The sequence below is a fragment of the Patiria miniata genome, unplaced genomic scaffold, assembly GCF_015706575.1.
Source record: "Patiria miniata isolate m_02_andy unplaced genomic scaffold, ASM1570657v1 HiC_scaffold_5, whole genome shotgun sequence".
NCBI lineage: Eukaryota > Metazoa > Echinodermata > Asteroidea > Valvatida > Asterinidae > Patiria > Patiria miniata.
Window position 1 is genome coordinate 12,177,115 of NW_024037072.1, and position 27,334 is coordinate 12,204,448.

General features: G+C 39.6%; 1 protein-coding gene across 1 annotated transcript in view; it reads right to left on the reverse strand.

The window, feature by feature from the left end:
- The window catches only part of LOC119740297 (death-associated protein kinase 1-like), an 88,285-nt gene that overhangs the window by 2,573 nt on the left and 58,378 nt on the right, over window positions 1–27,334 (reverse strand). The window contains exons 11-22 of the mRNA XM_038215562.1: window positions 14,412–14,549; window positions 13,927–14,025; window positions 10,441–10,539; window positions 8,609–8,806; window positions 7,137–7,334; window positions 6,243–6,341; window positions 5,546–5,644; window positions 4,787–4,864; window positions 3,736–4,042; window positions 2,748–2,942; window positions 1,585–1,844; window positions 760–954 (exon numbers count right to left, since the gene is read on the reverse strand). Coding sequence (XP_038071490.1) covers window positions 760–954; window positions 1,585–1,844; window positions 2,748–2,942; window positions 3,736–4,042; window positions 4,787–4,864; window positions 5,546–5,644; window positions 6,243–6,341; window positions 7,137–7,334; window positions 8,609–8,806; window positions 10,441–10,539; window positions 13,927–14,025; window positions 14,412–14,549 — 1,965 coding nt within the window. The remainder of the gene's footprint in view (window positions 1–759; window positions 955–1,584; window positions 1,845–2,747; window positions 2,943–3,735; window positions 4,043–4,786; window positions 4,865–5,545; window positions 5,645–6,242; window positions 6,342–7,136; window positions 7,335–8,608; window positions 8,807–10,440; window positions 10,540–13,926; window positions 14,026–14,411; window positions 14,550–27,334) is intronic.

A 27,334-nucleotide genomic window follows, 5' to 3' on the forward strand; every position in this document is an offset into this window, starting at 1 on the left:
ATATCTACCAACAATTAGGTACTCAAGGCGCTGGAAATTATGTCTATTATTAAAGACAGGTACATGAAGTTTATGGGAAATATGAGACCCATTATGTAGCACATTATAAGTGTTTACAAGGTGCTGTAGCGCATATTGCAGCCACTGCCAGAAACACCTGAATAAACCCTTTCTTTTAGCGATAAGTGTTCCTGGGTTCTTTAACGTGCATTACACAACACACGGGACCTACGGCTTTACGTCCCATCCGAAGGACGAAGCAATAATGGTATTAAAGTGCCTTGCTCAAAGTGCCTTGCTCAAGAGCACAAGCACCATGTTCCCACAATCAGGATTCGAACCCATGTACCACGGCACACGAGTCGAACACCGTTACCATTGGACCACAGCACCCCACATTTGCGTCAAGTGTGAACATGAGATACTGCGTCAAGTACACACAATTCTCGAGTATAGTTTTTGATCAGGCACTATACTCAACAATGTTTGACAGGTTTCGGCCCCCTTTGGAGGATCAAAGCTCACCAATAAACATTACTGCTGAATCACATGTTCTAAGAGAGATGCTTTTTAGCCTGCTCTCCTCCATGTAATACAAATGTCTGATCACATTCTTGAGATCACAGAGGTCTAACAGCCCAAGGTCCCAAGGTCGAACCCTATTCCCTCCATATCACAAAATGACCCTGTTTTAATCAATAGACAATGTACAACCTGTCAAAAGTTCTTAGATGGACTGATTTTGTGTAGTCTCCTCACCTCTCCCATGTAATGCAACTGTCTGATGACATCCTTGAGATGCAGCTCGCTGGCCAGTGGGTTGATGTTGGTGTGCACCATCTCCTGAAACTGCTGCCAGGTCAGGACGGGGAAGGACTGGCACTTGTCGCTCTTACGCCACACGGGGAGGATGGACAGGACTGCCTCGCAGAGGACTGTCAGGGGAGGCTCGTGCTGATGGACAGGAAAGAAAAGAAGCAATCTTACTGGGAAGCAGTCCGTCATAAAGTCCTCATAAGTCTATCACATGTCATCCAGTGCCAAGTCAAATCACAAAGCATTTCTCTGTTATTAATTACCATCCTTTTTACCTGAAACCGAACTTCCGAGTGATTAATGATTTGTTTGAAACCAAATTGTAATGGACTTGACCACCACATTGTCATCTTCCAACAAAAAAAAAAAAAAAAACTTTGAGGTCTATGTCCGTTTCATGAACAGAACGTCGGGATTTTCCACAACTTACAGAAATCTCAATGTTACAGCTATTTCAGCATCAAAAGTTGCCAGAACTGTGGACGTTTCGCTGTCATAAAATTTCTTTGGCGATTCGATTTTTTTTTTCGGTACATGGCAGTAAGCCATGGAGTAAACCTTTCTGAAATGATATCACAGCAACAACATCCTCAATTGTCCGGAAAAGCATGGACTCTTTTTAATATTAAAGAAGTGCACTTTTCAATGAAAAATGAATCAAAAATGGATGTCAAATAGTTGAAAAACATTAAGAGTAGAAAGTTACACAAAATGTGTTTCAAAGTAAAATTCATTGACAAAGATCAAGCAGTATGCAACTACTACTACCTTGACCACTGCATTCCTGAGATTGGACAGGTGCGTCCGTAACAGCTTCATATCCCTGGACTGGGAGTTGTTAGCGTCCACCACAAACAGCATCTCACAGATGTCAAAGAGCCTGCCGAAGCTCTTCTTGATCTGATACAGGACGATGTTGCCTTCCCCGCTGATGAGCTCTCCTGAGGGTAGCTTGGGACAGGTGCGGCAGTCTGCATGGGTCGCTACTAGAGCCACTTTCATCTGTTGGCTGTACTTGCCACAATGACCTAAACATAACATGGATTTATCATTACTGTAGGAATCAAATTCTGCTCAAACTCATAGAAAACATATAATCACAGATTCAAGTTTTTTTTATTTTAAACACTAGAGCATTTTTTTTCTGTTACAGAGCAGGGACATATACATGTAATTTACTCCAGCTTATGAATAGTTTGGTTGCGGTACCCCCTGCTATATCAGATTCTAACCAGCTCCCCACAAGCTCCGTGGTCGAGTGGTAAGACGTCTGCACTAGTATTAAGTATATGTAAGCAGGGGGCCTTGGGTTCAAGTCCCAACCAAACAGTTTCCTTCATCGACATATTTTATAAACGTGTGTATACTCAGTGTTGTCTCAAGTGATTGTGAGAAAAAAATATTCACAACTGTGAATTTTTTTCCTCACAATCACGCGGGACAAAACCGAGTATACACACGTTTATAAAATATGTCGAAGGGCAAAACCCAATATGGAATATACCCCATTTGGATATTCTTTTATACTATCCAAACACAGAACTGAACAGTGTTCTGCCTGTGTTTCATGTGATATTTGCATGCTTCAGTTTTGCATTTATCTTGTGTGGCCATGTCCAATACTTACATGAAGGTGGTAATTTACATGATTACAGAGAAGCACACTGACATACAAATGATTTTTAGAAAAAAAATTCTCATGTCTGTGCACAAATTCAATTAAATCTATTAGTCTGTACTGCAAAAGTACTCTGGGAATATCCCTCGGTGCTAAAGAGTAATACAAATGAAACTAAACAGGCTCTGTTCGAAGTTTTAGTTTCATTATTTCCATTTTAAAAAAGACTATGAGCGATCTACAAAGTTTAAGAGCCTGTATGCTCCTTCAAGTCGAAAACACCAAGCAAATGCCACCATTGAAGTATCCTCACCGATTGGTTCCGACACCGGTAACCTGGACTTGAGATAGTTCATCCAGTAGGTAACCTGAGATAGCTGATCCTCAAATGAGTCATCTAGTCTGAAGACGATGAGATTGATTGCTCCGTCGTCGTCCATGAAGTGGCAGTAACTCGTGTGGTAGGACTCGGCACCTGAAAACTCCATGACGGAAAACTCACCAGCACCTTCAAACAGAGAAAAAACACTTTCGAGTTTAATTTTTTGTTTCATTCAAGTTTTGTTGTATATTTTGTGTAATATTTTAATTTAATTGATTTTAATGTACAATGTAGCTGCACCAAAATGGATTGGACTTAGTCCAAGTGAGTTCTTTTAAAAGGCAGTTACATGCAAATACAGGTTTGCTAGACCTCCGCATGTAAAAGGCCACCATCACTGTACCCAATCATGCAGATTCTTTACTTAGGAAGCTTTACCTGGGAAATGCTCCAAAGAAATCATTTTAGTACCAAACACAAATACTAGGCAATAGTCCCAGTAACAAGAGGGACAGAGGGACAGGAGCTTGTGACGAAAAAGAAAAAAAAAACTAAAAAAAAAAAACCCAACAAAATAGGGCAGATCCAGGATTATCTTGAAAGCAGCGGTCAAATCTCAAGTGTGTCCACTCCTTTGGAGTACAATTAGTTTTAGGACTGTTAAAATGGGCCCTATTTCAAATATATCAAGGTACTGACTAAATTAAACATTATGTGAGACCTATTTTTTCAAACATTTTTGTTCCCCAAAAAGGTACAAGGATCCATCTAATATGACGTGCATCACACCTTATTGTAAGAATTCTCAGTGTGGCTTTTTATGTGCAATGTTACAAAGCCGATAAGAATTTCTTGCAAGTAAGGTATGACGCATGTTGTTCGAGATTACCTCCTTTTTTGTCTTACCCTCCAAAAGGGCACAAAAGTGCATAGGACCACCCTTGCGGAACCACCCTAGCACAACCCTACATTTCTTTACCTGGTACATTGATATGGGAGATCTCGATTCCTTTAGTGCCGTTATAGTCTGGCTCAGCACTGCTAGTTGAGCTAGATCTGCCCGTCAGACTCTCCTTACTAGCCATGTACTTCTTGGTCGCCGATCGACCAATCAGCGACAGGTTGGACTTGGAGCGACGGAAGAGGCCCCGCAGGTAGCCGCACTTTAACGAGTCAATGAGGGTGCTCTTGCCCACCCCCTGGTGGCCGAAGATTTTCAGGCGGATCCGGGAGAGGGACCCAGAGTTGGAGCTGAGTTGGTGGACATACACTTCTCTCATCTTTTCCTTGGAAATGCAAAAGACAATAAAAAGTTACGGGCGATAATTCATTAAAATGTCAAGGTTGTCAGCAATTTGTATAACAGAACAGAAAACTAATGGTATAAAGCACAAATATTGTCTGTGATATTTTTTAAAAGTTGAACAAAGACAATGGCTGGAGTAGGGTTTGAACCTGCAACCTCCAGATTGCCATTCCAGTGCTCTACCAACTGAGCTATCCAGCCCTGTGATGGCAGTTCCCCATTTTGTCAATGTGTTTGTTCAAGGGGCGCTAGTCAGAAGCTAGTATTTGAAATTTGTGAAATCATGACCTGGGGTAATTGTCACACTTATTGAACACAGACAATTTGACGATTTTAGTGCAATGTTCACGTATGACGTAGCTAAGAGAAACCATACATGTGAGATACCATTATTTATTGTGGCAGAAAACTCTGGGCTTACTGTGCCAGTGTTTCACAGGTTACACTTGGGCTTAAACGCATGTTTTTACGTCCACAGTTAACCAGAAATGTCAGTGTCCGCTCACTTTATGGACGTTCTCAGTCAATCGGGTCGATGCACAGTGTCAAGTTAAATAATAAGTTACTTCTGATGACAGTTATGTCCAGTTGTTCAGAATATCATTTGATTAGTCTGTCTACGTCAGCTTTTGACTTTGTGCCATGATGCAGTGAAGTGAGACTCAATTACTGCTATTGGTAAACAGATCCCTATGCATTTGGTTTGGTATTTGGTGTGACTTACCCCTTGCACCTGTCTGAACATAATAACCACATCTTCATGTCCCTCCAGGGCTGCTATCTGTGAGGCCGTCAGACCATCCTGCAATACAAACACATATGCAGGACAACTCTAAAATGGATTCCACTGACAGGCATGCGGTCCCAGGTTCAATATCAACCTAATACCTTTTGCAAATATCTCATGGTTTAAAATTAAGTGGAAAAACATGACCTACTTCACGTCAGTCACAAGTTAATCACAAGTCAATATGTACCGGTGGTTAATCTTAAGTCAAATTGCATGTCAGATCACAAGTAACAGGGATGAACAATGGACAAAAGAACGCATTTGTAACTTTGTATTTGAATAGCTTGTCACTTAACCGTAAAAGAGTCGGGGGCAGGGGAGAGGTGGATTGCCCCCCTCCCCAATATTTTCGCCAAATGTGTGTTTCTCGCCATTAGCTATCATAACTTTCAAGCTTCATGTGTAGCGCACATTTTGATTCCCAATTTGTGAAAATTGACCTTATGAACATCAAATTCTGTGATTATGTTCAGATTAAATTGTTCTACATGTGTGCCAAATTTCATTCCATTTCGTCGCTTCACGCCTGAGTTTTGAAAGGAGGGGGGGGGGGGGGGCCCGGATTCCTGGAATGAGGGTGAAATCAAAATCTCTACCACCTCCTCTCAAGTGTGCAACTGGATTGGTCAGGATACTCTTCACATTTCCTTTACGTGGTTTATGTTTAACAAAAATCTGAGTGTAGTTGGGTACCTTGTTTCTGTGCTCCAGTTTGCATCCAGAGAGGCACAGGTACCTGACTATTTCTATGTGGCCATGCTTGGCGGCCACTTGAAGTGGAGACATTTCACTCTGTAACAGTAAATAAAGGAAATAGATACATATTTAGTCCATACAAAGTAACACACATGCATTCTGTTTCAGGATCGGGCTTAACTTACAAATAGCAGGCCATCTTGCCTTCAAATTAGGGCCCCTCTCAATTCATATCTGGGACGAGTTCCTGACAAGTTGTGGGTAGAATCATTCACTTTGTCTGGAAGAAGCTCTGCATTTGTCCCGGACATGTTTCGGTGAAATTCTACATGTAATTAGCAACTACTTGACTCATCGACACTGATAACTTAATTGCGAGAAGATTGCGAGGAGGTTGTTCAGAATCCTGAAACTTATACCCGGAAGTTGTCATGAACTTGTCCGGAACTTGTCCGGGATATGAATTGAGACAGGCCCTGACTGCTCTGGATACAAGTTTGCTATTTTGTCGTAACGCAGCATCAGTCTTAAGATGTCAACAATGCTCCCTTAGATTCACTCTGGCATCCACTTAGAAGAGCTTAGCAGACGGGAACTGCCTCATTAAAAGTACATGTGCAAAAGAACCGTTTTCTGGGATTAAACTTCTATGCTTTACTCCATGATTTGGAGCTAACATGTGCACATTCCTTACCTTACTTATGGTGTCTACATTGCTGCCAGCGCAATGCAGTAACTCAAGGATAAGAAGGGACCCATCTTTGCTTGCTATATGAAGAGCTGTTTCACCAAACTGAATCAAACAAAAACAGTTAAAAAATCATAACATACTTATCACCCTTAAATTTGGATAAGGAAACTAATTGTGCAGGGAAACTGTACCAACCAATTTACACACAGTGGATCACTATACAACAGTTGTCATTTGTGATGAGATTTTTTTATCTGTCAATGCTAGGAAGTAATCAAACTGATGCAAGTAAGAAATGTATGCAGAAATCACTATTTCAAGCAGTTTCAACTTTCAAGAGGATGGCTGTCTTTCAAATAGCTCTCAAGATCTGCCCACAGTTAATCACTGAAGTCAATAAGGCTTGTAGAACACTTGTTTACACGATCAATGAACCTTCCTGCCTTACAAGCAAACAGTGAGTTGTGACCAATCAGATCATCACGTTTGGTCAGGTGACCACAGAGGCTTCAAGGTCAAACCAGCTCACAAGCACAGTGAGAAATGTACACAGGTCATGCAAGGCAGGGCTTATCCCAAATGATGTCTAATTTGTCTAAACTGATGTCTGATGTCTAATCTAATTTTTAATCATTTTGTATTTGGCCAGGATAGCCCATGAGAGTCTTCTGACTTTTTTCTAATGGTGTCGCTTGGTACAATGTAGATGATCAGAGAAATTACAGGTTTAGGGTTGGGAGGAAAACCCTGGAATGCATGCCATTTCAGGGAAACCCATGGAATCAGGTAGGGACTGAAACCCAATTTACATGATGACCCAGGCGGGATTCGAACCTGAGTCACAGCGGTGGAAGGCGAAGAAAGTACACCTACACCGACCTAATCTATTCAGCATACCTTATCTTGCGTGTTGACGTCACAGTTACTCTCGCACAGGAACCTGACGATGTTATAATGATGCCTCCTGACCGCGTGGTGTAGCGACGTCAGTCCCTGCTTGTCCGTGCTGTTTAGTTTGGCCCCTGCCTTGACCAGGATGGACACTATCTCCAGATGACCCCTAGCCGAGGCACACAAGAGGGGGGTCTCACCATCCTGTGAGTGGAAAATGAGCAGGAGATTCATGGAAGACTTATTTTTGAGAGATTCACAAATACAGTGCGCCACGACAGGATAACCTCAGGATTACCTCAATTACAGACTAATTGGCAGAGGGTTTGAGGTCAGCCGAGGGCCAGAGAGCAATGTAGGGTCTGTGGCATATGTTTTGATTTGCCTAAAGGCATCCCTTGAAATACCTGTTTGCTAAGCCAACTTATGGTCAAGCCTCGGGAAGTCCATATTTCAAAAGGGACTTTTAAAAATCCTCAAATCAGGAAAAGATCCTGACAAATCTCAACACTGACTACATTGTATTACATTGTTGTAATTACTCCTTGCTGGATCGACAAAACAGTGCTGTATTCTAGTCAATCGCAACTGTATATCACAAGACCATTTACAAGTCCAGTCGCAATATCAAAGCAAGGCCTTTGACAGACTTTCATTTGCATCGCTTGTGACTTGCTTAGGACTAGATGACTTGGCAGTGTTGTGTTTGAGTACATATCACAAGCTCTTTCACAAGTCCATCACAAGTCCATCACAAGTCCAGTGACAAGTCCTGTCACAAGTCCAGTCACAAGTGATGGGATGAACAATGGCACAGGAATGCTTTTGTAACAGTTCATTTGAATAGCTAGTGACTTGACTTGAGACTGGATGACTTGTGATGGACTTGTGATGGACTTGTGATGGACTTGTGATGGACTTGTGATGGACTTGCAGGGACTTGTGATGGACATGTGATGGACTTGCAGGGACTTGTGATGGACTTGTGATGGACTTGTGATGGACTACACTTGCAGGGACTCAAAAACAACACTGTGACTTAAGATTGACTTAAGATGGACTCGTGAGGATTGTTAGGTCTTATGATGGACCCGTCTACAACATTGTCATCAAACCAAACTTGGGTGATTTGGGGGTGGTATCGTGACCAAGGGTCAGTCCAGATTGGGGCAGTGGAACCATAAAAACCCTCCAAAACAAAATGCCACTCCGCTCCGTTCACAAGTACCCCCTCACTGGCAAAGAAAGTACAGTTTGGGGTGACTGACCGTGCCATCTTGCCTGACTGCAATTTTGCCGCAACGCGCGGCCGTACCACCACTGCGTGTTCATAGTACAAATCCCCTGGTGTACATGTACGTGCGTCGCACACAAGGAACGGTGCGTGCCAACCAGCTGAATGTCCAGCCCATGGGACGTCATTGCTAGGTAAAAGGGCGCCCTCTTTCGTCGGCGCACGAAGCCCATACACTACCCACCTTATTTCTGAGGTCTAGGTCTGCGTTGATGTGGCAGAGTTTCTGTACAATGCCTACGTAGCCGTGCCAGGCTGATATGTGTAGAGGTGTCTCCCCGTCCTCATCCTGTATGTCCACATTGATGCCCAGACTGCACAGGTACTGGGCTGCCTCTACCTGGCCGTAACGAGAGGCTACGTGGAGTGGGGTCTCCTTTGTCTGAAGAGGAGAAATTGAAAGAATAGACGTCAGAACATTAGAAGTCAGTTTTGTATATTTTGCATGATTCACATTTTGTATGATTCACTTTTTATCAGGGTGGTATTAGCATTTTTAAATCGGACTTTGTCCATCACTTTAAAAAGTAGATATCAATTTCCCTAGTTCAAGTGATCCATTACCATAGAGCTATATTAAATTACTAGAGCGCTGACTCATGTACAAAGTGATGCCTGCTGGGCGCATCCATGTTTGTACACAAAGCTATGGAGAACTCAAAATTGTGTACGTTTTTTGTTTGGCTATTTGCATATTTGCGTTTGTATTCCATACCGGAGCGTTACCGAAGCCAGTATGCCCAAAACCGAAAAGCACGATCAGTAATTGAACGTTTCATGATTTTGCTACGCAAACGGCGCAACGTGTGCGCGTATCCGCTGTAAATGATTAACCATGGCAGTCTCTGCTTTAGTTGATTTAATCCTGCCAGACGAACTAAGTGAGCTTAATGGTTGAGTGGTTGGGAGTCTGCACGAGTACACTTTTTATTGTAAGCAGTAAGGGATTGTCTGTACCAAATGAGCAAACTTGTGAATTTTTATTGAAGCTCATGTAATGCACCGAGTGTACAATGCTGTATAAGATTATTCAAAGCTATTCCTAGCACTTGCATAATTTGCCCATTGTTGTGTTTTTTTTGACGCACAATTATCCAAGATGCAAATACAAAATAGTTAAAACAACCAAAATTTCTTTGACAAATAAACAGCATTAAAATTTGGACAATTTTTGATAAAGATTTCTTTCACGAGTTGCGAATTCTTTAAAAACTATACTGCATCATGCATATAGTGGTTACTTTCGTCGCCTTCCACCGCTATGACCAGGGTTTGATTCCTACTCTGGTCCACATGTGGATTGGTTTTCAGTCCCTACCTGATTCCGTGGGTTTCCCCCAGAATATTCCTCTGGGGTTTTCCTCCCACCTCTAAAACTGTAATTCTTTTCATTGTCTTAGGTTTCTTCAGGCTTTCAAGCTACAGTGCCTTGAGGGCTCTTTGGTTTCATTGTAAACAGAAAGAAATAAAATAACATTATAGAATATTACAGAAATCTGTCATTACTTTTAATTTTAATTAATTCAAAACTATATGCCAATGCACAAAGCTATGTGGAATCACAAAGTAAACTGATTTCAGCTGCTATTGTCACACAGTAAGAACCTTTCGTTACAACAATCCAGTTATTGGGCTCTACTAAGGCAAAAATGCACCTGTACTGCACCTGCAGAATTTGGAAGTTGCGTCTTCAAAAGTCAGAAAAATCAATCTTTCTCTGTATTAACAAAAAAAAAGACTTCACTGGCACTAACGACACACAAAACGCTCCTTCAATGTTGACAGTTAATAACATAGACAGGTGCTCTTTATGGTTTGCATGCACACAAAAAAGTCATGAATGACTAGTCAAAGAGGTATGAAGTGGCACAAATGACAGGCAGCATACCCCCCCCCCCCTTAAAATGTCCTATAGGGCATACTCATCATACTCGTACTTGTCAGTCTTGTACTTGAGAACACCTTTTTGGGATATTCATACCCATCAAATCTCCAACAGATATCTGTGATACTCACCTTGTTTTGTTCATTGACTGGACACCCTTTGTCCTTCAAGTATTCTATGAGTTCAACCTGGCCCTGCCTTGCTGCCCAGTATATTGCATTGTCCCCGTGCTGCAAAAACAACAATTTCATTCGAAAGATTCACTCAAATGCTTACTAACTGGATGACAATCAGATGCAAACACCTAAGTGAATTCACATTTAAGTGTCAGTGTGCTAGCTTCACCGTGGAAAGCCAGTGCACTGTTGTCTTAATTTAGACGTATTCACAAGGACATGTTGTGACTTGAAAGACATAAAATAATTTATGCCATTACGAAATAATTTTTTTTTACTCATAATTTTTGCATGAGTTGTCCAAAACCTAAGTGCATTTGAATATTTCAGTGTGCACTGAATGTAATGTAGACAATACTGTGTGGCATATTTGTGATATGAAAGACATGGAATAATTTAATCCCACACACTTCATTAAATTCAGAGAATAAACCATCTTTTACTGCTGCATCTAACGTCGAAAACGGAGCTGAGAGAACAATCACAAGAAACCAGATCAGCAAGCTGGAATTACTTCTCAAATATGTGCTTTGGGTCAGCGTTTGCATCAGTTAAACATTTAACAGTGAAGGTATGGCTTCTAGAAAACACACGAGCCGCTCACGGCACGAGAGATGTACAGCTGTCTCAGGCTGAAGATTAGCACACCCCGGGCAAAATAACAGTAAGCAGGGAATAACAAGCAATTGAATTCAGTTACAAATTGGAATATTTGGAGTCAGGAACACACACACACGCATATGAAGGCTCAGGTTTTTTTAATCTGTCGGCAGCTTTGTTCTGAAAAACATGTCGGAGGCAAAGAATGTTGAATACAAATTGGGTAATATCGCTGCCGCCCCCGGTCATTTATCCCTGGGAATACTTCTGACTATGTGATTAAAGTTCAGTTGGCACACGGCATAACTGCAAATGCTGTTTGCATGAATGCATGATCTACCAGCCAAATGCATTTGCATACTGCTGCTGGGTGCAGTGAAGATGTGGATTATACATTTTAATAACTGCATAAGTTACACATTTGCCCCCCAAAAAAAACAATTTAAATTTTTTTTTAACTCAGAGCAATTGCATTCCATTCTAAAATGGAAAACCTGTTTGTCCATGGACAGCTTTATTCTATCTGCTTGACTGAGCTCTGGAGCTTGATTTGAAGGCAAAAACACTCCACTAGACTTACGGTACACGTGGACAACAGTGCTTTTGGTGACTTATATTCAAATTTGCATGATAACACTATTCTTGCAATTTTTTTAAAACCTTTTTTACCATGTATGCTTGAAGATCTATACTTCACTATATTATGAAAAAAAAATAAGTAGGTTAAAATTCTTCTCAAAAGTGGTTTTCCTTCCTTTTGCACCACCCTGCAGATTAAGTTTTTGGAACTTATCAAATATCTTTTACAGGTATTATGCTCACAACTGCAGACAACAAAAACCTTTAAAAAGAAATAAAGCAGCACATTGATCAAGGAACAGGGTTTTCCTTCTTTTTTTTCTTTTTCTTTTATTTTCATTTTCAAAATGTGTGACATTCCTGGCATGAGACCGAGTGTTCAATAATCCTGGTTAAGGCCTTGACAGACACTAACTGCACCTGCTACTGTCATGACTGCATTGCAAGGTAATCCAATGTGACAGGCTTGCTATAGGAGAACATCTAATCCACTTCATTACTGAATTGAGAGGGATGAAGATGGTTTAATGAAAAGACTCTGAATACCAAAGGAGGCACGCTGATATGGAGACAGCAAGATGCGGGGAATTTATTTTGCCACTTACACATTTATAACATGGAGTTTAATGCCATGTGATGGTGAAGACAGTTTATAATGTGAACCATAAATGTGGGGGAGTGTGGCCTAGTGGTTAGGGTTCGTGACTCATGATCAGAGGGTCAGGGGTACGATTCAAGCTGCTGGCCATAGGTTGTGTTCCTGGGCAAGCCACTTCACCCCAACTTTCCTCTCTCCACCCAGGAGTATAAATGGGTACCGGCATTAGCTGGGGAGTAACCTGTGATGGACTGGCATCCCATCCAGGGGGAGTAGAAACATTTTACTGAAACCGGAGATAAACGCCAGCCTGATGGGCCATATTGGCCAAAACAGACTTTACGTACAAATGCAGTAAATTTAACATGAATTTGGTCAAATTAACTTCTTAAAATTGTGTATTAAATGTTTCTTTTGGGTAATCTAGCGGGAGCTGGTTAAATGTTGTACTGTGTATGTTTTGTTGTAACAAATATATCCCGAAAATTAAATAAATACAATGAAATGGAGATTCAAAATAACGTACCAAATGCTGAATTCAAAATTATGCAATCCATAATTAAACTGTATTCATTTAGCAGAGGTCCTACACGTAGTACATGTGCATGCTGATTCAACGGAGTACGATTTAATGAAAGTCTCTGGCCAGCACGCTCAGTTAGGTACAAACAATTCATGGATGAGCAGCTATGTGTGACACTGACATTTCACACACTTCAAAACACACATGCACTACCACAGTCGTAAAGTCTTGAAATATTAGCAATTCCGAACTAGATAAATTTTAACAGTTTGATAGCATGTAAAATATGTATGAGTTCGGACGACTCAGAAAATTCTCCCTAGGGCCCAACTCGACATAACAAATTTACAATGTCTAAGATGAAATATGGCCTTGCTGTGAGTGTTAAAACAAGACAGTTATTGGGGGAAAAATGGATGCAATTATTAGAAATGGGCCATATTGGGGGAAAAATGGATGCAATTATTAGAAATGGGCTATTCTATAAATGTAGGGTCCAAAGTGTGACTTTTTTCCTGTCTGTTACCACTGATATTTATATGTGATGCATTCTGGCAAAATGCGACAGAACTGGGCAGTTACAATACTGTTTGTTGCATTTCAATCGGACTTTCCATTGAATAGTTATGGCTGTTTAAAGTTTGCATTTATCAACATGTCAGAAAAGTAAAATACTGAGAAAAAAGCCCTATAAAATCTTCAAGTTTTGCAGTTGTGAAATGGAAGGTCCCAATTACTTTTCCTTTAAAACAAATTTATTCCACATTTTTAATATTATTTCTTTAAAATATGGGCAGTAGACATATCAATGATGACAAATATCAATTAATCTGAAAATCGAAGAAAAAATATCAACTCTATACGTTTTTTTCTTCATTTTTCTCCAATATGGCCTGTACCCACTTCTGTCTCATTTTGCCCGAACGCCTCACAATTATGACGTGCAATTATCATTAGAAATGACTTCAAACTATTCTTATGTGTGGGGTAGATAGTTTGCTTGACATGAACATACAGTCACTCTTTTACAAAATCGTACATGTCAGATGTAACAAGGACAGGAAAAAATGTCAGATGCAACAGGGACAGGAACAAAAGTGAACCCCAAATGCAAGGAATGATCGAGCCACTTGCAACTGACCTTGTCTTTGATGTCAATCCTGGCTCCTTTGTTCAGAAGATATTCCACAATTTCCAGATGGCCTTGTCCTGATGCCATGTGTAATGCTGTTTCCCCATGCTACAAGAAAACATTGAAATAAAACAAAAAACAAAATCTGAAAAACAAATGTCCTTCCTGATTTTTCTCTACGTTTCTCTCATACCTGAATCATTAAAAACATATTACTTCAAACTGGTTTTATAACTTTTTGTCATGAGAGAATGTAATGTAAGTATGTGAAGTTGTGCAAAGCACCACTGTGGAAACCATGCCAATTCTTTGTTTTCCTAATTCAATACAAGGTTAATATCAGGGAATGTTACAATTACCCGACAAATGTGATTGAAATCTTACTGCTTACTGGTTGGAAAACTGCCTCCTATAAAGTTAACATGACAATTTGTTCTGCAAAAGTTGTGATAAATTCAAATTACAACCACAATGCCATGGACACATGTATGTACCTTGTTCTTCTGGTTGGCGTCATAGGTTGTGAGATTCTCCACCAGTTCCTTGATGCCCTGTAGGTTCCCGTCCTCGACTGCATGGAAGACCGCCATTAGAACAAAAGACTCATCATTGTCCTCAAGTGGATCCGAACTCTGAAACAAGAAAAAACAAAGATCAACATCTAGACGACTTTTAGCTTCATCTTGAGGATGATGCAATTTGAAGACGTTGTCTTTGGAGCAGACTGGAATGAAGCCGATGAAATCAAGATGGTTATAGCGTACGTGTACCTGTTTTTGAGGCATCAAGTTATTGAGGTTTAACGTTGTAGCAACGCACACGCGCAGATTCATACCACAGTTGATTTGTGCGTGCAGTACATGTTCCACCGCCAGTCCCCCAAAAATTGGAAACCGAAAGCTATGTCGGTGTTTTTCTCTTGCTTGAAATAAATCCTTACTCCCTTGAAAACTGGTACATTGAGGATAAGAGCTTTGATACATCAGATTGTACCGGTATTACAACAAAATTCGTAAATAGTATTAGCTCTGATAGTAATATGGGCAATGCCTATATTTTCAAAACTTTTATGCCATCAGTAGGTTATAGAGCAACATCATAACTACACAGACTAAAACATTCAAGTGAGCATTTGCAGCATTCAGATATTGTTTACACGAATACATCACGGATATTCGTGTAGCACCTTTTAATAGCAGGAAAACCTCAAAGCAATGTCCACATGCATACATGCTCATACTATGGGTGGCCAAAATTTGTCACAACACCGGTATATGTACATGTACGGTACCGGTATGTGTAAATTTATGCATGAAATTAATACAGAGTAACTTTCACACCAATTTTATCTGCACGCGCTAGACACAAGAAGGTTGTCAGGTTGTGATTGATTTTATCAATAAGTTCATTGCAAGCCAACAAAAGCTGTGCACACAACTCAAGATATAAATATACAGGTACCATACCTATGTAAAGAATCCATGTAACTAAGCTGCCTGCCTGTCGGTGGAAAACAAGGTAATTCTAACCATCCGTGCGCACTGCCCCAAGCCACATTTGCGCAAAAACAAGAGCCAAACCTTTATCAATTAAAAATTACAGCTGAGGCTATACACTGGTTAAAAAAAGATTCTGGCCTACCCATATCCTATGAGTATGAAGCCTGCACTGACAAGTACAGGTGGGGTTCACCCATGTGTATGTGGGAAGATATCTGATTCATAACTCGGTTGCAAAGTCACGGTAATTCCTACAACAGGAAGCACACGGAAAACCCAACCTTGGATGGAATCTAAACAAGGAACAAGTGCTATTAGTCATGGGTCTAAAAGAGGCTTGCTTCGATATCTGAGCAGCTTTAACACCGCAGGGTTTCCAAGTACACGTAAGTTTACGAAACCACTGGGGAAAAGTCCAAAAGAAGCAATCCTGGAAAGTTGCTTCGCTGTTTCAACACCTGAAAGTGTTGGTGTTCAACACAAAGTGAGAACTAAAGAAAGTTCAAGTCTTTTGATCTACATTTTGCAAAGAGTTATTTTTTAAATGCGATACATGTGTATCCATTTTACCGGTATGAAAGTTTAAAGAATAAAAACAGCTGTTTCTTAATTTCATGTTTTGATTGTATTCTTAAATTGTGTTTAACTATAAGAAACCAATGGAAACTGACTTTGGCCAACCAGGAGAGAGTGGAATTCTTAGAGGTAACAAAACGGCATTTATCACATTTTGGAAATAAACTTCATGCATTTCACTTCACGTTTTGAATTGATGGCATAAAATGCCGAACACCAATATTCGGTCCCAATCAATCTTATGAAAACATAACAAATAACATAAGAAATACACGGCAAGCACAAAAAAATGCTGCAAGGTGGCAGGTACACCATGATCTCTTCTGTGAAGAGATAATTACTTTCTGACATCAAATAGAGTTCAGCATTCTCCTGAGGACAGACAGAGATCAGTCAACAATTATCACCTTTGGTCCTACGAACCACACTTCCTCACAGAAGAAAGTAATACCATAGTGTATCCAAAACTTGTTACATATTCTACTTGTCCACTATAAAAAACTTTTGAAAAAAAATCACATTTCTTCACGATCGTTGGATGTACACAATATACTTTTATGATCTTACATCATGTACAACTACTAAATCCTTTCTGATATAGATCCAGGGGTTAAATGTATTGATGTGCATTAAGAGTCCCCAGAGCTGATCCAGCAAGTCATCACCATTATCATAATATCTTCTCTCCTTGTAAGCAAACAGATCTAGAGAACCAAAGTCAACATTCCAGCCCGGCCTTGGCCCCTAGAAATCTGACTTACATGATATCTCCCGGCCAAAAGCATAGCCAGTCACAGCAATATGCGACAGCGTTCACAACTCACACATAAAAGCAAAGGACGGACAACAAAAAGACCAAGAGTTGATCGCATCCTCGATTGACGACTGTGCCACAATTAAGCCTTGCACCAATTATTGATTGATTTCTTACACAACGCTGCCAGGGAAATTCACCGGATGTCTTCTCGCCATTGATTTTTTTTTTTACGGGGGCTGTTGAGTTGCTTTCACACAGTTAGCAGTCTCGGAGGAAGGGTAAGGATTAACAGCAGGCCTTGCGTCCAAGTGTAATCAAAGCTGAAAATTCCGGTGGACTAAGCAAGATTTTGGCCCCACTGTTGATTTTTCACAAGGGAACTCCAAAAGAAACCCCCTTCCTGAATAACAAAAACATTGTGCTTCTCAAGAAAACTTTATCAAATGACAAGACTGCAGAGAACCAAGGAACAGATGCAAAGCCATAGCAGAAATTCAATTAGGGAACATTTGGCCGACCAGCATTGGAAATTGATACAAAAATACCACTTTTCTTAAAAATGACAGCACACCAGGTGCCATGATTTTACAGGATGCGTTAGACTGTCACTCACTAACAGTCCATTAAGGTATTTCATAACAACTTGGTAGTTTTTGTTTATGTTCATGTTTGCAAATGTTGCATATTCTCATTATGCACACTGTCACTGAACTAGAGGCATGCATGTATTCTACTGAATAACAAATCAATTATTTAAGTTCGAAAATTGGGCTGGTTGGGTCAAAACAAATTTGGAAAAAAAAAAAAAAAAAAAAAAAATCGAAATTTAAAAACATTGATAATTTTGAAATGGCCCCCTTAATAACATTAACAGCGAATGAAACAAAATGTGTGTGTATTTAAGCTGGGTCCCTTTTTCCAAGCAGTTTTCGTGTCTAATTTTACCCTCTATAAAAATACAAGCCATGTCACGACAATAAGAAGAAGTTCATAACTTCAAACAAATTATTCCATGAATAAAACCTCAAATTAACATCTCCCCCCCCAAAAAACATCTGCAATTATTAATGTTCACAAATGCTGTCGTTATGGTTATGTCTGCTACACGTACATTCAATTAATGTCCAGTGCTGTGTTTCAATTATTGATCAGTCCTACTGAACATTAACTGTAATAAAACAACATTTGATCCCATGAGTTTTTTCCTCTCTAAACTCCATTTCGTTCCAATTGATTGTCTGACACGTATGCCTACAGTGTATCCTTTGGCAACGATGCCTTCACAGTCGAGTGGAAAATGACAAAAGCTTGTGGCTAATAACCATGGCAACACTTCCATTAATTTATAGCGATGTCAAATATAGTCATCAAGTACGCTGGACTGCTGGTCAATGAAGCGCAACTGATTTAAAATATTACAGACTCCTGCGGGCTCTACAAGTTTCCGTCCACACGCCCACAAATTACTTCTCCATGAGCAAGGGCAAACTGGTGGATTTGTATTTCATTAGATGTATCTGAAGGATAGTTCAATTTTACGAATTGAACTTGAAGGACAGCTCAATGTCATGAAGCTGCCATGCATGAACACTTGACTGAGCACAGAAAAAATTTGCTTAGCAGCCGTTTACCAGCCAATATTTCATACTATTTATGCTGTATGTGACTGGTCCCCAGCTTCTGTTTAATTAGGGTAAGAGTGGGTAAAAGTACTTTGTTGGCAGCATATTAACCTAGTACCACCCAAAAAGAAGAAAATTTGCTGTACGATTTCCTGCCTAGCCCTATTTAACTAACTGCAGATCACCTGATCACCAAATTTAACAGTATTCTTTCAGATACAACTCATCCTCTCAATATGTTTATTATTTGTAATCGATCTGGTAGATGACATCATAATTTGTATATAGTCTCAAAGCAACTAGTTCAATCTTTATTTTTACCATGGGCTATACAGATTTCTAACTTGACTTTTACCAGATAGTTTTATCCCTTCCCTTGTTGTGTCTTCCCTTCATTTGAATATTCCTTACAATTTTGTCTTTCGATTTTTTTAACTCATTAAGTCTTTACCCAACTCTACCCAGCACTGCCCCTCCAGACCCGACGCTACCCTACCCGACCTGTTCCATGTCCTTTATCCTACGCTCTATCCACCCTTACCCCACTACCCCCTCAATCCTACCCTAAACCTCGAAAAAAATCAAATATTCATTTGAAAATAGTGAAAAATTGCACAGTTATGTGCAAAACAGTATAACAGCTATTTACAAACTTCATTTTTCGCTTTATTGTATTCTTAATAAGTTGTGTTTAAGTACATAATAGCAGTTGGGCAGCCACGAGAGAGTGGGATTCTAAAAGGGAACAAAATGGCGTATATCGCGTTTTGCAAATTAACTCCTCAAATCTTGAGTCATATGAACTCGTTGAATTTGGTGTACAAGGCTCGTACAACATTTTTGTTGGTTTTGTCCATGACAGAGCAATGATAGAAGGCTTCCACACAAAAACCAACAGGTGATTACACACGAGCCCCTTTCCAAACTTCAGATCAAGACAAGCACGCTTCTATGCATTTAACAATGAAATTAAATTGTGTCTGAATGTCCTTGCTGTAATGAGGCAGGAACATTAATCATGGCTCCGGGAACATTGCAATCATGTACCGTAGGAGATCAAGCAGGTAAATTGAATAGTGAGGTGAGGCAGAAATTGGATTGCCAAGTTACATGTCCCTACGCTGTCGCTGTATGCGTAGGTCTTCTAAACATGCATGTTAATTAAAGGTAGGGTAGATCATTTGCCATTTGTGCATTTTTTTCGTTTCAAGCAACAAAAGTGCTCAAAATCTAAAGACGGTACTTAACTAACCTGATGAAGTTTTAGCTCAGTGAACGCTGTATTATTCCCAAAAAAACCCCCAATATTCAAGGATCTCGATTTCAATTCAAAAGTTGCAGAGTCATGTTTTGAATAACGCCCGAAATCAGCACCCAGGGCACGATCTCATTCAGCCAATTGAAGCTAGGCGATGTTACGCACTGTACCAATATTCGAATAATAGCAACCGCGCGCGCATGTGCAGCTTTTCAACATTTGCACGCACCCGTTCACAGATTCGCTGAATTACAAACCAATTACTACTGGACATTTTTTAAAAAGGCGTCACTTGACAAATCTTTGGAAACTGCCTTCTTTTAGTGTTTTCTTCAAAATGACAGCATGCCAGAAAGAATCATTTCACAGGGAGTTTAGTGCCATTACTATCCTTAAACCAAGTAAGCTTTTCCAGTTAGCTTGTCAGTTACTTTTTGGTAGGCTGCAAATGATCTACTCTACCTTTAGGTAAACATTTCAATTGTTTGTGAATTTTTGTGGTAACATTCTTGATGATACAACACAAGAACACACCATCGTGGACAGTTACTCCAACATTCACATTAGACAAAAATACCCAGACAGCAATGACAAGGAACTGGAGCATTTGAACATTACTACAGTGAGAACCACTGCCTAATTATTTTTAACATTCAAACTATCTCCATCCTGTGAGCAAATGAAAACGTTGAACTACATGGCACAAAAAGCTAATTTAAAAAAAAACATTTGAAAGTCCCCTCTTTATTCGAGATGCAATCAAACAAAAACGGGTCATTTATTCAAAACTGTCACACACTGATGAGGGCCAGTATTCATTACAAAACCCACTGGACACTATCTCCTAAATAATTTGACTGCAAAATAGTCGGTCGGTTGAAGATGAGCTCGCCCACTGTAATCATCTTCAGCTTTCCCTAAATGCCAGTGGTTTCCCATATCCCGTCCCTGGACACATAAAATAGAAGGTAGTGGGAGGGTCGGGTTTCAACAAGGGGGAGAAAAATATAGTGTCCTTCCTGAAAGCAATATCATCAGCATGATGAGAGTCATTTTATGGGGGGGGGGGGGAGGGGGAAGTGTGGAGTTGATGAATAGCTCAGGGGAAACACTAATGTTATGCGCAGGTTCCGTGGTGTTTGGACATGCATTTGCTTTGTGAATAAATCAGAAAAGCATCCCGTCTGGTGTTACAACCGTGTCGTATCATGGGCTTTGAGAGCTCTCCGGCATCTAAAAATTCTGGTGGCGCACATTTTTGTTTTTACTCCGTTCATTCACACAACCTTTAACTCTCTACTAAGGACATTTCTACCCAGATTAATAATATGGATCATGCTAGGGAACATGGTAAAGTCCAGGGTTGAAATTCTCAATTCCAACCTAAATTTCAAGCTACATGTACACATACATTGATGTACTGTACATGGGTCATTCTATGAATGTACGGTTCAACGTGTGACATTTTTCCTGTTTAAGTCTTAACTTTGTAATTTGCCGTTCCAGTGTCATATAAGAGTTTCAGCTTATTTCTATTTGTTGAGTAGGTCATTTGCTTCACATAATCACTCTTTTGGAGGAAAACTACATCAAGAATTACATCCAGAATGACAAAATCATAGATGCCAGATATAACAGGGACAGGAAAAAAACTGGACCCCAATTTTACAAAATGACCCACATGTAACCCTTCTGTAAAATATGGCAAAGTTACAGCTGAAATTCAGTATTTGGCTAATAAATCTTTAATCTGTAATGACTTTCTTTTGCTTAAACTGCCTTTTTCCTAAAACTTGGGCAGTCAGAGAATACAAATATATCAAGGTTCTCTTGTAGTAACAAACTAAAAACAAAGTTAATATTTCCAATTGATGAAGTAAAAAGAACTTGCTGGCGAAATCATTTAATATTTACCAAGAAATTTGTGAGGTTTCCACAAAAAAGTTCCATTCATCTAACACCTGGAAAGTACAAGATTCAATACACCTTAATGTGAAGGTACTTTCAAAATTGACTTAATGCAACATCCTTCAGAGTGTTATTTTAAAGACGGCAAAAGGCCTCTCCTCAGACCGTCTTCTTGTTTTTGTTTGTATCTTTCATATTTCAGCATCCATCAATTATGAACCACTTGCCAGCACTATCTCTCCTTTGACACATCTGTGGCCACCTATCTGTTGGCACCCTAATACCTCACGCGACAGTCTACGATGGATGAATCATGCATTATTGAGGACGGGAGGCAAAGAGTTTAGATAATGTCGATGTGACAAGGATGACAACAAAAGCTACTGTGGAGCATCATGCGTGGGTTGCTACTTTTCGGTGGAAAAAGTAAAATTTAAATTTAAAAAAATTAAAAATGACTCTGCTTGGCCTGCTAGGGTGGAAACGTTAAACTCTCAATTTTTTTGGATTCGTACATTTCAGGTCAATCCAGTATAAGCAGGTCACATCAGTTTTATTCATTAACACTAATCTTCCCAAATCCTCCAAAATCCTCTTTGCAAAATGGAGGATTTTGCAGGATTGAGGCTACATATATATGGCAAAAGTGTGTGGCTGATTTTGGAGGATGCACTGTGCCAAGGTCTTGGGCCAGACCTTGGGTTGTTCATGCTCAGCCATGCCTAAATTTAGGTCTAGATTATACTTAAAATCCTCCGCACTGCTCTGGGATACCACTGGCTCTGCCTCAACATGTTGACAGTGATTGCTGGGGGATTTTGCAGGATTGAGGCAGTGGTCACCCCTCCAAGGACCACATTCAAGAGATAAAAACAGGAGCATTTTGGAGGATTGAGGCTGTATGCTATTTTTACATGGAGGCAGTTGGAGGATTTTGCAGGATTGAGGTTACATCCTAGCAAAAATGCCCAGGGAATTAGGGTTATACAAACTAAACAGTTAGATATGCTTTTCCTAACATTAAAAAGATCAAAAAAATCCTATTTCATGAAAATGATTTTTGGCAAGTGACAAGAACATATTTTGGATTGATTATTTTTTCTTATATTAAAAAAATGTAAGAACATCATTTTCAGCAGTTTACCGAAGCTAAATAAGACTCACCTTTTGTTGCAAATTCAAGCTCTCTGAGGGCCGATATAAAAATGAAGCTATTTAATCCGTTCACAAAAAAACTATATTAATGACAAAGCCCACTGATTGCCAAAAGCACTCACGATCCATACCACATATTCACAGTACCGGTATATCATAGAAAAAACTATGCATATTCTCAGCATGGTACTTAAAGTGGCTTCTTCACTTTCCATTTACTTTCAATACTGCTCGAAATTCATCGGCATGCCAATATGCACCCCACAGTTCATCCTTGCAGCGAGTTCCTTAATTCTATTGAGACGAGAAGAGCCTGCTTCATCTTTCATTCGGAGCATTCCCGCTGTTCAGAACGATCAAATTATCATCTTGAAACCTGGACAACGCAAGATGAACATGACAGCTTACATAATGTGAATTGGAAAAGACACAGTGAGTCATATATGCTGATCAGACCAACTTCTCTGTTGTACGGCTACAAATGCTTCATATATCGGGAGAATAATTTCTCTTTCATGTGGGCTCCGTATGGTATTAAATTTGAACATTCAATTTTCCACATCAGAAAAGTCTATCTACTCGTGAAATACTCCCCATCAGAACAAAAAGGTTTAAATCCCATTTAACATGCACATTTACAAACATGTACATGTATGAATGTGAATTGGGAAAGACACTGCAGTGAGTCATATGTTGATCAGCAGCCAATTTCACGGCGCTGCTAAGCACAAAAGTTTGCTTAGCACAATAAGTCTGGCTTATAAAAGCAGGTTACCAGCCAAAACTCCATGTGATGTATATTGCTCCTGATTAGTATTCGGCTGTTGTTTGCTAAGCATGAAAATCACATGAAGTTTTGGCTGGTAACCTGCTTTTATAAGCCAGACTTTTTTTGTGCTAAGCAAATTGTTGTTGTGCTTAGCAGCGCCATGAAATTGGGCCCAGATCAATGCAGAAATGGATTTGCCAGATAAAACAATCAATCTTATAACTGATTAAATTCAACAGATCGTCATGCTACGTCCTCAATATGTCTTGATTTAATTTGGTATGCCAAACAATTTATCTCTTTTTTTCTCTTTGTAGACGACCACAAAACAAGTTTTAGAGCATAAAAATATCGTACACGTATCTATCACTCTACGCTCAGCGTATTAATCATCTACACAGGCCATTGAATATCCTGATTCAAGTATGTACTTCTTAAATTAAAGTTTAAAAAAATCATTTGTAACTCTCCTGATGAGTGGATGTATTCATGTATTTAAGCTTGTGAATAATTCAATCTTTCAATTTGCATACTTATTTTGGGTTGCTCCAAAATAATGCTTTATCAAATCATGATAAAATTGTATTGCTTTTTAATACAAGCAACAGGATTTTACGACCCCCCCCCCTTTTAAGTAAAGTAAAACACAAAAAGCATATTGAGTTTTACATCATCTTAAAAGATCTGATTATATTTACAATTATCCAACAAATTCAATTTGCGCAGAAAGACAAAACAGCTAGGTTGACAAGTCCAGTTCTCCCAACCAGAATGCTGTCAAAATTGTAAAAAAAATTCAATATTCACACAACTCTGTCAGTTTCTAAAACAAGTGTCAACCTGTAGGCATATTGCAAACAAGTTCTAAGTGGAACTCTTAAAATTCTTGAATCAACACTAAAAAGAAGGCAATTGTTTGCTCCCTGCACCTGTGCGCAGTACCTCACCTGAAAATCACCCACTTCAAGAAGCATCATGATGTCGAGTGTTAGAATCCTTCCTTGACCAGCCCAAAATAAGACAGTACAAAAGTCGGCACGAAATATTGTCCAAGGAAAACACAGCAGATAATCAGCACTAGTAAGATGAGAATGACAATCAAAGACCACTAATGACAGAGTATTTCACTCCTCGACAGTACATAAGCTGGAGTTGCGCTTAGTTCACCACTCTCATGCCAACCTTGCAGCTAAAAATCAATGGCTGATGAGGGATGCCTTCTGACAATCTACGCTGTTTTCTGTTTCGAGGTGAGATGATCAAGGGACTGGCCTTCTGGGCAATCCACGACCAATCAGACGCGACCACAACTGCACCGGAGCGCAACAAGGAGGTGATGGAATTGGCAAGGTGTTGTTCGGCAGGGAGTGTTCACGGTTTACTGGTTGCGGGGAAATTGACAAACCTTGGAGATGGCTGTTGAACTCGAGTGAAGTGAGGAAAAGGTCTCAAGTTAATGCCGGAGCAGATTTTTTCCTCGAGCAATGAATCATGCTCCCGACTCAAAACCCTGCTCATGGTTCATCTGTCTTGTTTCATTTTCTTTTAGCTATAATCTTTCATTCCTGTAACTGGCGTTTCCACACCTTTGGTTACTGCACACTGTCTACGTCTTTATTTGAATACCAAACCGTTGGAGCAAAAATACTCAGGGATGGTTACTGCTCTTCAAAATCATTCTGCTCACTTTTAGCCTCAGTAAAGTCTAGAGGGTGAGGTCTAAAGTCTAGAGGGTGAGAACTACAGTCTACTTGTGCAAGTAGGTTTTTTTTTGCAATCAACTCATGTACACCTCGGTGAACTGTTTGAAAATCCTTCAGGGCAAGCACAGAAGCCCTCCTGCATTCCTCTCAAAAAAATGTTTATCCTTTGAATTTTTTCACCAAAATCTCATGACACGGTTCATATTATTTTTTTTTGGCATTTCAAAAATGATCCGAAAGCTTATTCTTACCATATCCATTATTTGGTTTCTCTCCAATATCAAGGCAACCTTACTTTTTTGCCTTCCATAATGAAAAAAAAAAGATTCAAGTGCATATTCTAATTGTATTTAATCATCAGATATTTTTCATCAATATCACAGCACAGTTCATATATTGTTTACATTACAAATGATACCACAGGTCAGATGATGTGTCCAAACCCGTAGAGCACACACCGGAACACATTATCTTGTCAGAAACTTCAAGGGACGGCAACTGAGACTTTTGCCTCCATTCCCAGTCGGTCCTTAACCTCAATAGGAGACAAGAACACTATCAAAACATCTGTCCATATCAATACCAAACTAGTGTGTAAATGTTTGTGCACGTAGCACCACTGGGATTTTGATATACGTGAACATCCTCATTCCGTGCTGGCCATCGATCACAACTACATGTAGTTCCAACCAGAAATGAATCCTTAATGATGGTAATTAGGGTTATATTACATTGGCTAAGCTAGCGGAATATATCCGTGTCTTGATTGAAGTGTGTGTTTTTTTTTGGCGAGGGGCATGTTATCCAAGATTTATTCAAGCAGTCCTGAGAGAGAGTGTCATCGTAATCCAGGGCAGTCCACCTCTGGATCAGAGATGACACTGAATAGATAGATGTATAGATACATGCAGTGAGAGCTAATAAATGTCACACCTTCATACTATGATGGAGGAGTACTTGTACAAGTGCCTTTATGCACGAGTCATTTGCACTGCACACCGCTACATTTATATTAAAGGTAGGGTAGATCTTTTGTCATTTGTACAGTTTTTTTCGTTTGAAGCAACATGAGTGCTCAAAATCTAAAGAAGGGCGCTTATCACAACTAACCTGATGAAGTTTTAGCTCTCTGAATGCTGTATATTCTGAGAAAACAATATTCTAGCATCTCGATTTCAATTCAACCAAGTTGCCGAGTCATGTTTTGAATTGCGCCTGAAATCAGCGTCCGTTCCCATATTTAGCCGATTGCAACTACGCAATGGTACACACTGAATCAACGAATTATAGCAACTGCGCGTGCATCGTGTCAACGCTCGTGTGTATCCATTCACCGAATAAAAAACGAACTACTAACGGAAATTTCCAAAAATGCATCTTTAGACACATACATTGTATCTTTGGAAATTACCTTCTTTTATTGTTTTCTTCAAAATGATAGCATGCCACAAAGAATAATTTCACAGGGAGTTTAGTGCCATTATTATTCTTAAACAAGTATGCTTTCAAAAACAATTTTGTCAGTTCCTTTTTGGATAGCTGAAAATGATATACTTGACCTTTAAACTTGAATTTGGGATGGCACGTGTACAAGTACAGGTACATGTATAAACAGTCCGTATTTACCTTTGTTATCCTTGATTATTACACATATTTCAGCAGTTTAGTTAGAATTACAAGCTTCTATAATGCCAGAGAGAAGAGACGGATTGAAAGATGCTGCTGAAATTATGTGGCACAGATGCTCCAGGTTTTACCATTTTATATATTTAGTACAGATGGAAATGCCATCAGATCGTTGATGGATTTCACAGAACGCTATTATTAGACCAGAAGACATAATTATTATTAACATTTGGAGTGTTTTAAATCCCATCTTGTGGCCTGAGGCCATTGTGATATAAACGCAAAATACAATGTAGATGCATCAATATGATAAACATACCCTGTACTGCATTAAACAAAGCTTTTAAGGCGCACGGAAGGATAGCTTATTCGACCATTGGTGATGTGAAGTGCTCGACTGACTTGAAGTCACAAAGCTTTTTTAATATTTGCCTAAACATGCTAAATGTACTGGAAAGAGAATACCATGTGTTAGGATTTGAGCACAAGAGTTTGCAGACATTGCCAAGAAGTTGAAATATGACACACAAGCCAACTCTTATTG